The 14,708-nt window shown below is 39.4% G+C and overlaps 1 protein-coding gene across 7 annotated transcripts in view; it reads right to left on the bottom strand.

The window, feature by feature from the left end:
* The window catches only part of C2CD6 (C2 calcium dependent domain containing 6), a 187,190-nt gene extending 173,043 nt beyond the window's left edge, over positions 1-14,147 (bottom strand). For 6 of the 7 annotated variants that reach the window (XM_047873176.1, XM_047873185.1, XM_047873177.1 and 3 more), the window contains exon 1: positions 13,885-14,147. In XM_047873176.1, coding sequence (XP_047729132.1) covers positions 13,885-14,097 — 213 coding nt within the window. In that variant the 5' untranslated portion in view covers positions 14,098-14,147. The remainder of the gene's footprint in view (positions 1-13,884) is intronic. The other variant, XM_047873180.1, reaches the window with a different exon arrangement.
* Positions 14,148-14,708: the final 561 nt, after the last annotated feature.

Below are 14,708 nucleotides of genomic sequence, written 5' to 3'. Positions count from 1 at the left end.
AAAATCTATAAAGAACTTATCAAACTCAAGACCCAAAAAACAAATAATCCAGTGAAGAAATGGGCAAAAGACATGAATAGACACTTCTCCAAAGAAGACATCCAGATGGCCAACCAACACATGAAAAATGCTCAACATCACTCCTCATCAGGGAAATACAAATCAAAACCACAATGAGATAACACCTTACACCTGTCAGAATGGCTAACATGAACAACTCAGGCAACAACAGATGTTGGTGAGGATGCGGAGAAAGAGGATCTCTTTTGCATTGTTGGTGGGAATGCAAGCTGGTGCAGCCACTCTGGAAAACAGTATGGAAGTTCCTCAAAAAACTAAAAATAGAACTACCCTACAAACCAGCAATTGCACTAGTAGGCATTTATCCAAGGGATACAGGCGTGCTGTTTCAAAGGGACACAGGAACCCCCATGTTTATAGCAGCACTATCAACAATAGCCAAAGTATGGAAAGAGCCCAAATGTCCATCGATGGATGAATGGATAAGGAAGATGTGGTGTGTGTATATATATATATATATATATATATATATATATATATATATACACACACACACACACACACACAATGGAGTATTACTCGGCAATCAAAAAGAATGAAATTTTGCCATTTGCAACTACGTGGATGGAACTGGAGGGTATTATGCTAAGTATTAGTCAGAGAAAGACAAAAATCATATGACTTCACTCATATGAGGACTTAAAGAGACAAAACGAACATAAGGGAAGGGAAACAAAAATAATACAAAATCAGGGAGGGGGACAAAACAGAAGAGACTCATAAATATGGAGGACAAACTGAGGGTTGCTGGAGGGGTTGTGGGAGGGGGGATGGGCTAAATGGGTAAGGGGCATTAAGGAATCTACTCCGGAAATCATTGTTTCAGTATATGCTAATTTGGATGTAAATTTTAAAAAATAAAGAATTGAAAAAAAAAAGGAATCCAAGTATATCACTAAAAAAAACCATGAACGCACACTATGAAAGAAGAGAGCAAGAGAAAAAAGGAAAAGAGAAGAAAAATAATCAAAAAATAATTAACAAAATGGCAATAAGTACATATCTATCAATAATTACTTTGAATGTAAATAGACTAAACTCTCCAATCAAAAGACATAGAGTGACAGAATGAATAAAAAGGCAAAACCTATATGCTGCCTACAACAGACTCCTTTCAGACATAAAGCCACATGCATATTGAAAAGGAAGGGATGGAAAAACATTTACCATACAAGTGAAGATGAAAATAAACCAGGGTAGCAATACTTGTATCAGACAAAATAGACTTTAAAACAAAGACTGTAACAAGAGTCAAAGGACACTACATAATCATTAAGGGAACAAGAAGATATAATAATTGTAAGTGTTTATGCATCCAAATACATACGGCACCTATTAACAAACATAAGGAAGTAATTGATAGTAATGCAATAATAGGAGGGGACATCAACACCCCACTTATATCAATGAATAGATCATCCAAACAGAAAATCAACAAGGAAACAGAGGCTTTAAATGACATATTGGACCCAATGGATCTAACAGATGTATTCAGAACATGTTATCTAGAGGATAAATTGAGGGTCGATGGAGGGAGGTGCATGGGGGATGGACTTCATGGATGATGGGTATTAAGGAAGGCATTTATGAAGAGCACTGGGTGTTTACGTAAGTGATGAATCACTGAATTCTACTCCTGAAACCAATATTGCACTGCATGTTAACTAGAATAAAAAATTGAAAGGAAAAAAAAAACACATGCTATCCTAAAACAGGATACACATTCTTTTCAAGAGCACATGAAACACTCTCCAGAATAGATACCATGTTAGGTGACAAATGAAGTATCAACAATTTAAAAAGGACTTAAGTCATACCATGCATCTTTTCAGACCACAATGCTATGAAACTAGAAATTAATAACACGAAAGATTCTGGAAAGAACACAAATATATGGTGGTTAAATAACATGCTACTAAACAATGAATGGGTCAATCAAGAAATCAAAGAGGAAACCAAAAAACAATGAAGACAGATGAAAATACAATAGCCCAAAATCGTTGGAATGCAGTAAAAGCTGTTTAAGTTTATAGTCATACAAGCCCTACCTCAAAAAGGAAGAAAAATATCAAATGAACAACCTAGCTTTACAACGACCAGAGCTAGAAAAAGAGAAACAAAGCTAAAAATGAGTTCGAGAAAGAGAGTAATAAAAATTAGAGCACAAATAAAAACTAAAAAAAAAAAAAAAAAAGATCAATGAAATGAGGAGCTGGTCCTTTGAAAAGGTCAACAAAACTGATAAACCTTTAACCAGACTCAAAAAAAAGAAGAGGAAGAAGATGACGATGATGAAAACTCAAAATCCGAAATGAAAGAGGAGAAATATCAACCAAAACCACAGAAATACAAGACTGTACGAAAATATTATGAAAAATTCCATGTCAACAAATAGGCAATCTAGAGGAAATAGATAAATTCCTAGAAACATATCACCACCCAAAACTGAAGCAGGAAGAAATAAAAACTTTAAACAGACCAATTACTAGCAATGAAATTGAATCAATAACCAAAAGGCTCCCAACCAACAGAAGTCCAGAATGAGACAGCTTCACGGGTGAGTTCTATCAAATATTTTTTTTAATTTTTATTTTTGAGACAGAGAGCACAAGCAGGAGAGGGACAAAGGGGAACAGAGGATCCAAAGTGGTCTCTGGGGTGACAGCAGTGAGCCCAATATGGGGCTCAAACTCACAAAACACAGATCATGACCTGAGCTGAAGTTGGATGTTCAACTGACTGAGCCACCCAGGTGCCCCAAGTTCTATCAAACATTTAAAGATGAGTTAATATCTAGCTTAATAGGGAAGATGGCAGCGTAGGAGGACGCTAGGCTCACCGCGTCCTGCGGATCACTTAGGTTCCACCCACACCTGCCTAAATAACCCAGAAAACCGCCAGAAGCCTAGCAGAACAGATTCTCCAGAGTCAAGTGGAGACAAGAGGCCCACGGAAGAGGGTAGGAAGGGCAGAGAGGTGGTGCTCGATACATGGACTGACAGGAGGGAGCCGGGGCAGAGGGCCAGCCCACCGGCAAAGCAAAGCAGAGCCCCCGAGTCTGGCTTGCAAAAGCAGACTGGACGGTGTGTGTTCTGACAGCAAGCGGGACTTAACATCTGGAAGGTTTTAAGTTAACAGCTCTGCTCAGAGAACGGGAGGTCTAGAGGACAATGGGAGGGAGAGTTGTTGAGCCCCAGACAACAGAGCTCAGCTTGGCGAGGAACAAAGGCGCTCGCCAGCGCCATCTCCCTCGCCCATCCCCCAGCCAAAATCCCAAAGGGAACCAGTTCCTGTCAGGGAACTTGCTTGCACCGGGCAAACACCAAACGTTGTGCTTCTGCGGATCCATCCCTCCGGCGGCGGGTGTGACTCCCTCCCGGTGCTGCAGGGCCCCTCCAGAAGCAGATCTCCGAAGGAAAAGCGAGCTGAGCCTGCCCCTCCTGCCCCTGTGCACCATGCCGATCCACCCCAGCTAATATACCAGATCCCCAGCACCACAGCCTGGCAGTGTGCAAGTAGCCCAGCCAGGCCACGCCACCCCACAATGAATCCCAACCCTAGAGGAGGGGAAGAGAAGGTACACACCAGTCTGACTGTGGCTCCAGCAGCTGGCTGCTGGCAGACATCAGGTCTGACTGCGGCCACACCCACCAACGCAAGTTATTCAAGACAGCACAAGGGAAGTGCACTGCAGTTCCACACCACTCCAGGGACTATCCAAAATGACGAAACTAAAGAATTCCCCTCAAAAGAATCTCCAGGAAGTAATAACAGCTAACGAACTGATCAAAAAGTATTCAAACAATATAACAGAAAGTGAATTTAGAATAACAGTCATAAAATTAATCGCTGGGCTTGAAAACAGTATAAAGGACAGCAGAGAATCTATTGCTACAGAGATCAAGGGACTAAGGAACAGCCAGGAGGAGCTAAAAAATGCTATTAATGATCTGCAAAATAAAATGGAGACGACCACGGCTCGGATTGAAGAAGCAGAGGAGAGAATAGGGGAACTAGAAGATAAAATTATGGAAAAAGAAGAAGCTGAGAAAAAGATTAAAAAATCCAGGAGTATGAGGGGAAAATTAGAGAACTAAGTGATGCACTAAAGAGAAATAATCTATGCATAATTGGTATTCCAGAGGAGGAAGAGAGAGGGAAAGGTGCTGAAGGGGTACTTGAAGAAATCATAGCTGAGAACTTCCCTGATCTGGGGAAGGAAAAAGGCATTGAAAGCCAAGAGGCACAGAGAACTCCCTTCAGACGTAACTTGAATCGATCTTCTGCATGACATATCATAGTGAAACTGGCAAAATACAAGGATAAAGAGAAAATTCTGAAAGCAGCTAGGGATAAACGTGCTCTAACATATAAAGGGAGACCGATAAGACTCGTGACGGATGTCTAGTGAAACTTGGCAGGCCAGAAAGGAATGGCAGAAGATCTTCAATGTGATGAACAGAAAAAATATGCAGCCAAGAATCCTTTATCCAGCAAGTCTGTCACTTAGAATAGAAGCAGAGATAAAGGTCTTCCCAAACAAACAAACACTGAAGGAATTCGTCACCACTAAACCAGCCCTACAAGAGATCCTAAGGGGGGATTCTGTGAGACAAAGTAACAGAGACATCTCTACAAGCATGAAACCTACAGACATCACAATGACTCTAAACCCATATCTTTCTATAATAACACTGAATGTAAATGGACTAAATGCGCCAACCAAAAGACACAGGGTATCAGAATGGATAAAAAAACAAGACCCATCTATTTGCTGTCTACAAGAGACTCATTTTAGACCTGAGGACACCTTCAGATTGAAAGTGAGGGGATGGAGAACTATTTATCATGCTACTGGAAGTCAGAAGAAAGCTGGAGTGGCCATACTTATATCAGACAAACTAGACTTTAAATTAAAGGCTGTAACAAGAGATGAAGAAGGGCATTATATAATAATCACAGGGTCTATCCATCAGGAAGAGCTAACAATTATAAATGTCTGTGCGCCGAATATGGGAGTCTCCAAATTTATTAAACAATTACTCACAAACATAAGCAACCTTATTGACAAGAAAGTGGTAATTTCATGGGACTTTAATACCCCACTTACAACAATGGATAGATCATCTAGACACAGGATCAATAAACAAGGGCCCTGAATGATACATTGGATCAGATGGACTTGACAGATATATTTAGAACTCTGCATCCCAAAGCAACAGAATATACTTTCTTCTCGAGTGCACATGGAACATTCTCCAAGATAGATCACATACTGGGTCACAAAACAGCCCTTCATAAGTATACAAGAATTGAGATCATACCATGCATACTTTCGGACCACAATACTATGAAGCTTGAAATCAACCACAGGAAAAAGTCTAGAAAACCTCCAAAAGCATGGAGGTTAAAGAACACCCTACTAACGAAAGAATGGGTCAACCAGGCAATTAGAGAAGAAATTAAAATATACATGGAAACAAACAAAAATGAAAATACAACAATCCAAACACTTTGGAATGCAGTGAAGGCAGTCCTGAGAGGAAAATACATTGCAATCCAGGCCTATCTCAAGAAACAAGAAAAATCCCAAATACAAAATCTAACAGCACACCTAAAGGAAATAGAAGCAGAACAGCAAAGACACCCCAAAGGCAGCAGAAGAAGAGAAATAATAAAGATCAGAGCAGAAATAAACAATATAGAATCTAAAAGAACTGTAGAGCAGATCAATGAAACCAAGAGTTGGTTTTTTGAAAAAAATAAACAAAATTGACAAACCTCTAGCCAGGCTTCTCAAAAAGAAAAGGGAGATGACCCAAATAGATAAAATCATGAATGAAAATGGAATTATTACAACTAATCCCTCAGAGATACAAACAATTATCAGGGAATACTATGAAAAATTATAAGCCAACAAACTGGACAACCTGGAAGAAATGGACAAATTCCTACACACCCACACACTTCCAAAACTCAATCAGGAGGAAATAGAAAGCTTGAACAGACCCATAACCAGTAAAGAAATTGAATCGGTTATCAAAAATCTCCCAACAAATAAGAGTCCAGGACCAGATGGCTTCCCTGGGGAATTCTACATTAAAACAGAGATAATACCTATCCTTCTCAAGCTGTTCCAAAAAATAGAAAGGGAAGGAAAACTTGCAGACTCATTCTATGAAGCCAGTATTGGCTTTGATTCCTAAACCAGACAGAGACCCAGCAAAGAAAGAACTACAGGCCAATGTCCCTGATGAATAAGGATGCAAAAATTCTCAATAAGATACTAGCAGATCGAATTCAACAGCATATAAAAAGAATTATTCACCATGATCAAGTGGGATTCATTCCTGGGATGTAGGGCTGGTTCAACATTCGCAAATCAATCAACGTGATACATCACATTAACAACAAAAAAGAGAAGAAGCATATGATCCTGTCAATCGATGCAGAAAAGGCCTTTGACAAATCCAGCACCTTTCTTAATAAAAACCCTTGAGAAAGTCGGGATAGAAGGAACATACTTAAAGATCATAAAAGCCATTTATGAAAAGCCCACAGCTAACATCATCCTCAACGGGGAAAAACTGAGAGCTTTTTCCCTGAGATCAGGAACACGACAGGGATGTCCACTCTCACCGCTATTGTTTAACATAGTGTTGGAAGTTCTAGCATCAGCAATCAGACAACAAAAGGAAATCAAAGGCATCAAATTTGGCGAAGATGAAGTCAAGCTTTCGCTTTTTGCAGATGACATGATATTATACATGGAAAATCCGATAGACTCCACCAAAAGTCTGCTAGAACTGATACATGAATTCAGCAAAGTTGCAGGATACAAAATCAATGTACAGAAATCAGTTGCATTCTTATACACTAACAATGAAGCAACAGAAAGACAAATAAAGAAACTGATCCCATTCACAATTGCACCAAGAAGCATAAAATACCTAGGAATAAATCTAACCAAAGATGTAAAAGATCTGTATGCTGGGGGCGCCTGGGTGGCTCAGTCGGTTGAGCGTCCGACTTCGGCTCAGGTCATGATCTCACGGTCCGTGAGTTCGAGCCCCGCGTTGGGCTCTGTGCTGACAGCTTGGAGCCTGGAGCCTGCTTCCGATTCTGTGTCTCCCTCTCTCTCTGACCCTCCCCCATTCATGCTCTGTCTCTCTCTGTCTCAAAAATAAATAAACATTAAAAAAAAATTAAAAAAAAAAAAAGATCTGTATGCTGAAAACTATAGAAAGCTTATGAAGGTAATTGAAGAATATATAAAGAAATGGAAAGACATTCCCTGCTCATGGATTGGAAGAATAAATATTGTCAAAATGTCAATACTACCCAAAGCTATCTACACATTCAATGTAATCCCAATCCCAATTCAGTGCAATCCCAATTGCACCAGCATTCTTCTTGAAACTAGAACAAGCAATCCTAAAATTCATATGGAACCACAAAAGGCCCCGAATAGCCATAGTAATTTTGAAGAAGACCAAAGCAGGAGGCATCACAATCCCAGACTGTAGCCTCTACTACAAAGCTGTCATCATCAAGACAGCATGGTATTGGCACAAAAACAGACACATAGACCAATGGAATAGAATAGAAACCCCAGAACTAGACCCACAAACGTATGGCCAACTCATCTTTGACAAAGCAGGAAAGAACATCCAATGGAAAAAAGACAGTCTCTTTAACAAATGGTGCTGGGAGAACTGGACAGCAACATGCAGAAGGATGAAACTAGACCACTTTCTTACACCATTCACAAAAATAAACTCAAAATCGATAAAGGACTTGAATGTGAGACAGGAAACCATCAAAACCTTAGAGGAGAAAGCAGGAAAAGACCTCTCTGACCTCAGCCGTAGCAATCTCTTACTCGACACATCCCCAAAGGCAAGAGAATTAAAACAAAAGTGAATTACTGGGACCTTATGAAGATAAAAAGCTTCTGCACAGCAAAGGAAACAACCAACAAAACTAAAAGGCAACCAACGGAATGCGAAAAGATATTTGCAAATGACATATCGGACAAAGGGCTAGTATCCAAAATCTATAAAGAGCTCACCAAACTCCACACCCGAAAAACAAATAACCCAGTGAAGAAATGGGCAGAAAACATGAAAAGACACTTCTGTAAAGAAGACATCCAGATGGCCAATAGGCACATGAAAAGATGTTCAACGTCGCTCCTTATGAGGGAAATACAAATCAAAACCACACTCCGGTATCACCTCACGCCAGTCAGAGTGGCCAAAATGAACAAATCAGGAGACTATAGATGCTGGAGAGGATGTGGAGAAACAGGAACCCTCTTGCACTGTTGGTGGGAATGCAAACTGGTGCAACCACTCTGGAAAGCAGTGTGGAGATTCCTCAGAAAATTAAAAATAGACCTACCCTATGACCCAGCAATAGCACTGCTAGGAATTTACCCAAGGGCTACAGGAGTACTGATGCACAGGGGCACTTGTACCCCAATGTTTATAGCAGCACTCTCAACAATAGCCAAATTATGGAAAGAGCCTAAATGTCCATCAACTGATGAATGGATAAAGAAATTGTGGTTTATATACACAATGGAATACTACGTGGCAATGAGAAAAAATGAAATATGGCCTTTTGTAGCAACGTGGATGGAACTGGAGAGCGTGATGCTAAGTGAAATAAGCCATACAGAGAAAGACAGATACCATATGGTTTCACTCTTATGTGGATCCTAAGAAACTTAACAGAAACCCATGGGGGAAGGGAAGGGAAAAAAAAAAAAAAGAGGTTAGAAAGGGAGAGAGCCAAAGCATAAGAGACTTAAAAACTGAGAACAAACTGAGGGTTGATGGGGGGTGGGAGGTAGGGGAGGGTGGGTGATGGGTATTGAGGAGGGCACCTTTTGGGATGAGCACTGGGTGTTGTATGGAAACCAATTTGACAATAAATTTCATATATGAAAAAAATAAAATAAAATCTAAATGAAATGTATAATTTCCTAAGGAAATACTAATTAACAAAATTTACCCTATCAGTGATAAACAGCTTAAATAGACCAATTTCCATAAAAGAAATAGAGAAAGTTAGCAAGGAACTACCACCACAAAAAAAAGTGCCAGGGCCAGGAGTTTTTACAAGGAATTCTATCAAACCTTCAAAGAACAGACATCCCATGGCACTACAGATTGTACCATTGAATATTAAGGAAAACTTTATATTTCTATGAAGCAAGCATAACACCATACCTAAACTGATAAAATTATAGACAAGTATCACTTATAAATATTGATACAAAAATACCAAATAATAACAAACAAATTGAGCACCACATTAAGAAAATAATATGCAATAACCAAGAGGTATTAATTCCAGGAATGCAAGGCAGTTTGATATTGGGAAATTCATTAATACAATATAACACATCCTAGATCTAAGGAGAAAAGTTGTATGATTATTTCCATACATGTTTAAATGGCCTCTGACAAAATTCAACATTCTCAAAAATGGGAATTAAGCAAGTCTTGAAGCCATTGTTTCATTTGGTATGGAAACACTAGAAGCACTTTTACTAAGATCAGGAACAAAGCAAGGCTGCCTGCTATCACATCACTCTTCAACATCTTACTGGTGGCATGAGACAAAGCAGTTAGATAAGAGAGATCAACTAAAGGCAAAAGAATTGGAAAAAAAATAAAATTATCTCTATTTGAAGATGATCTGATTGTGTATCTAAAATTAAAATAACAACACTAGCTCAAATGTTTAAAAAATTCAATAAGGTAGTAGGTTATGAAATTAACATACAGAAATCAATAGCCTTAATATACGTAAAAAATAAGGGATACAGCACAGAAAAAGGCTCTCCTTAGAAATAATCTTAACAAAAACTGTCCAAAACTCCTAAAAGGAAATCTACAAGATACCTAAGTAGATCTGAAATGAATGGAAAGGCATCTCTTACCTCTTATACAGGACAAGTCAACATCATAAAGATGTCAGTTTTACCTAACTCATCAATTTAATGCAATCCTTATAAAAGAATATAGGCTTTTTTACTGAGATAAACCAATTAATAATCAAGTGCTTTTTAAAAAGTTATAATATTCAGGATATCATTAGAAAAGGAAAAATACAAAGTTGGGAACCAGCCTTACCAGACATTAAGGCATAGTATAAGTCTTTAAAATAAAATAGTATGGTCCTGGTACATGATCTGAAAAACAGACCACTAGAACAGAAAGTCCAGAAAAAAATCAAATATATATGTTCACTTAGTATAAAAGTGACATCTCAAATCAATGCAGCAAAGATGGATTTTTTTTTCTTAATAAATGGTTTAAGGGCATCTACTTTAAGAAGGAAAAAAAATCCATACCTCATACCATACAATCCAAATAAATCAGGGATTTTTTTATGTGTTTTTGTTTTGTTTTGTTTTTAGAGAGAGACAGAGCGTGAGCGGGGGAGCGGGAGACAGGGAGAGGGAGAGGGAGAGGGAGAGGGAGAGGGAGAGGGAGAGGGAGAAGGAGAGGAAGGGAGAGGGAGGGAGAGGGAGGGAGAGGGAGGGAGAGGGAGGGAGAGGGAGGGAGAGGGAGAGAGGGAGAGAGAGGGAGAGAGGGAGAGAGAGGGAGAGAGAGGGAGAGAGAGGGGGAGAGGGAGAGAGAGAGAGGGGGAGAGGGAGAGAGAGAGGAGGGGAGAGAGAGAGAGGGAGGGAGAGAGGGTGGGAGGGAGGGAGGGGACACAGGATCTGAAGTAAGCTCCAGGCTCTGAGCTGTCAGCACAGATCCCTATGCGGGGCTCAAACTCATGAACCAGGAGATCATGACCTGAGCTGAAGTAGGAGCTCAACTAACTGAGCCACCCAGGTGCCCCAAAATAAATCAGGGATTTAAATGTAAAATGATAATATCAAGGATTAAATGTAAAAATGATATACAAGTACTAGAAGGTAACAGGTAAATTCCTTTACAACTAGGGTGTATGTAAACAGTTTTTAACTAAGACCCACAATTCAGATGTAATAAAAGATTGATAAACTTGACCTCATAAAATTGAGAACCTTTTTACATAGCAAAAAGTACCATGAACAGTCAAAATACAGCTGTTAAATTGTGAAAAAATATTTGTAACACGTATCACAGATGAAGATCTAATATCCTTAAATAAAGAATTTTTGAAAAGTGGAGGAGGAAAAGAACAAAATTCTCTAAGGAAAATAACTTGAACAGAAAATTCATACACAAAAAAATTTAAGATACTTTAAACATACAAAAAAAGATATGCTATGGCCTCATTTCACGCCACTCCCCCTCTCATTCACTATGTTCTGTGACCATTCCGAACTGCAGAAACTTCACGCTTCTTTACTCCTTTATTATGCTCTCCAAAACTCTTTAAATGGTAGCTAGTCTCTTCAGGTTTTCACTTAAAAGCCAATACTTACAGAGGCATTCTCTGATCCCCTGTCCAAACTACTATCTTTCTCCACCACAATTATTTTATATCGCAGTGCCATTTTATTTCCTTAGAATGCAACATAATCTGTAACTCTCTCTCCCAATTGAAAATTAGCTTCAAGAAAGGTGCTTTGCTTGTCTTGTTCACCATTGCATCCCTGTGTCTAATACAAAACTTGGCACACAAGCCTAGGTGTAATAAAAGTAAAATAACGAGAAGTTAGGAAGTAGCATCTAGTGTGCTTTCAGCAGTGAGCTGCTGAAAGGAACTAACGAGGTTTAAAGAACTGATACTAATGTGCAGTGTACATAATCCACATTTTTACCAAAATCAGAAGCTGCAATACCCCTCAACTGGAGCACTCTCTCTAGTTAATCCTTCCAATTCCTTTAGTAATTTATATTCAATAAACTTTCTTTTCATCTCACCGAGATCTCCAGTCATTTATCCCTCCTTTTTCTTTCACCTGGTTCATGAAACTCTTCTGGCTTCATTTGCTTTCTTCTCTAGCATACTCCCTCAATCTACAACTTCCACATCAATGCCTATCTTTTTCCTCTATCTATAGCAATTTTCAAACTATGAACCACAGGGGTAGTTTAAAATTTGAGCATATTCCTGGGACCTCAGCCTTCTGATTCAGTAGATCTAAGGTGGAGGCCCAAGAATCTAGATTTTAGTAAGTATCCTAGAAGATTTGGATACCAGTGATCCAAGGATAAAATATACACTGGTCTGAAGGAAGAGATGCCTTTCTTCCTATCTAAGAAGGATACCTCTCTCTGTGCTCTAGAGACCATACTTTTCCATTCTCTCAGAGATTTTACTTTACTGTACTCATTGTCTACATTCTTTAATCTCTCCTTAAATCCTAACAAACAATTTTCCCATAAAGCATATCTGATCCATGTCAACCCCCTCCTTAAAACCCACCAGCTTTTCCTGTTTCCAATCTCCGTGGTTCTCAACTTTGAATAACAATGAATTGAAATGTGTTCTAAGCATTATCTGCAAACTAGTGTTTTCCAAAATGTATGCTAAGAGGATGTGAAATATATATGAGAGATATATTTGCTTCCAAGTTTAAAACAAATGTATTTTGTACAGAAAATGCTAAACATATTTACAGAGCTGTTGTGATTCCACTATGATAAACTGCTTTCAAGAAATCATGTACCATAAAATGCCAAGAAATCATAGAAAGACTACCTGTTGCCCAAATATATAATGTCCCATCTGTGTACTGATACATAGGCAGCATTTATTAAAGAGCGTCATCCATTCCATGTTCAATGGTCTACATTATGTATCTTATAGCTATTATAATAATTTTAATAGCATATACTTGCATTACTCTAAATGTATTATATAATAAATGCCTATAGTGCATAAACTCATTACTCATTCCTCTGGATCTGTGTCTGAAAAGAATTTATTTACGTGGTCATTATAACTAAATCCAAGTGCACATTTCATTTCCTAAGCTCTTTTTGTTGTTCTCTCAAAATATTAAAATATTCTACGGTCAAATAATTTGGGAAACCAAACTTGGGTAAACAGTGTACCTTGCATATAGGTACACTATTCTTTTTTTAAAGTATGTAGATACTGTTGTACCTATAAGTAAATTAAAAACACTGCTGCATGGTAGCTTTTTGCCATTACAGATTTTATCAATTAGTAGAGAGTAAAGAGCCAGTTACTTTAATGTGAGAAACTTTGTTTTTTGGGGAGTCCCTGGGGGGGCTCAGTTGGTTAAGTGTCCAACTTGAAACTCAAGAGCTTCTTGAAACTCAAGAGTTTCATACATTTCAAATATAAATTAATCTTTCTAATTAAGAACAGGAGGCCAATAATTCACTTTGTAGAAATGATGCAGATTTGGTCCTACAGGTTCACCTGTAAGAACCTCAAGAATTGAAAACAAAGGTAACTAAAGTTTCTGGAGTTTAGCCTTTTGACCATATAAATGAAATCCCAATGATGTGTGATGACACCATCACTAAAGTCAATGATGACAGCAGCTGACACTTATTCACTCTGTGCTTTGCAGTGTTAAGCACTTTGCATCACCATCTCCCTCAGATCTTCATACGACCCTATAAGTAAGGGAGATTGTCATAAGTATTCTCTAAATTGTCTTAATTTAATAGTTAATAAAACGAGACTGTGATCCGTGAAATAATCGTCAACTTCCCACAAATAAGCACTTCCTCAGGTATTAACACCTTCCAACTTAGGGCAGGTCTCCCTCCCTCCCATCTGCATGCACTGAGCCCTCTGTCCTTCCCCAGTCCTCTAGGACTGAATTTACCAGGTAGAAAACAGACTCCCCCGGCCCGGGCCCCCACTCACATTCAGCAGCCGGTACCCAGTGCCCTCCTTGTTCTCTTCCTTGGGCAGATAACCAGTCTTAGGCTCCTGGAAGTTACGAGCCGGAGAAGATGCCAACCCTTTTTTGTCCATGGTTTCCACGTTGACATGACGACTCCTGGGAAGCATAGGGGCTGTGTACAGGGAATGGTCCCGCCCGCCGCGGTTATCAGCTGCTTTGGAAACCTTAGCCATCCCTTGATGCGGCTCTATTCCCCCATGCTCTGCGGGTGGGTCTGCGCCTAACCGCCTGCCTGCTACTGCGCATGCGCAGCCCACTAGCGCCACCCCCCCCCCCCCCCCCCCCCGCGCATGCGCATGCGCATGCGTACACACCCTGTGACCAAACATTGCCCTGATAGAGCAGGCTTTAGGAAAGTGTGAGCTTCAAGAGCTGGAGGGTCAGCTGCAAGCACTTACCTAAGCCATTTAGGTCTCCCTTACAAGGGAGGCATAGCATGCTGGTGGACAGCAAGGCTTCTCAGCTGTGTGATTGAACACCATAGTTCATTTTCTTATCTGCCCCTCAAACCATTATAAGCCTCTTTTCCCTAAACCAGTTACTTCTGGGAGATTTACAATATCAATAACCACTTCCTTACACTGTCCCCTGAGCTCCAGATGTTATGTTTCCAACAGTCTACTTGGACGTCTTTACTGTCCTATACACTCATAACACATGTTAATTAATATTCTTCTTCCCTCTCAGACCTCTAGTATGTTCCAAACTCATTTAATGTAGCAATATCATAGCCACAAAAGCTTAAAACTTCAGACATATTTTTTAGCTTTAACCCTAAATATTA

Source organism: Prionailurus viverrinus, chromosome C1 (genome assembly GCF_022837055.1).
Source record: "Prionailurus viverrinus isolate Anna chromosome C1, UM_Priviv_1.0, whole genome shotgun sequence".
Classification (NCBI taxonomy): Eukaryota; Metazoa; Chordata; class Mammalia; order Carnivora; family Felidae; genus Prionailurus; species Prionailurus viverrinus.
The sequence above is the reverse complement of the archived record's forward strand: the minus strand, read 5'-3'. Positions and strand labels throughout refer to the sequence as shown.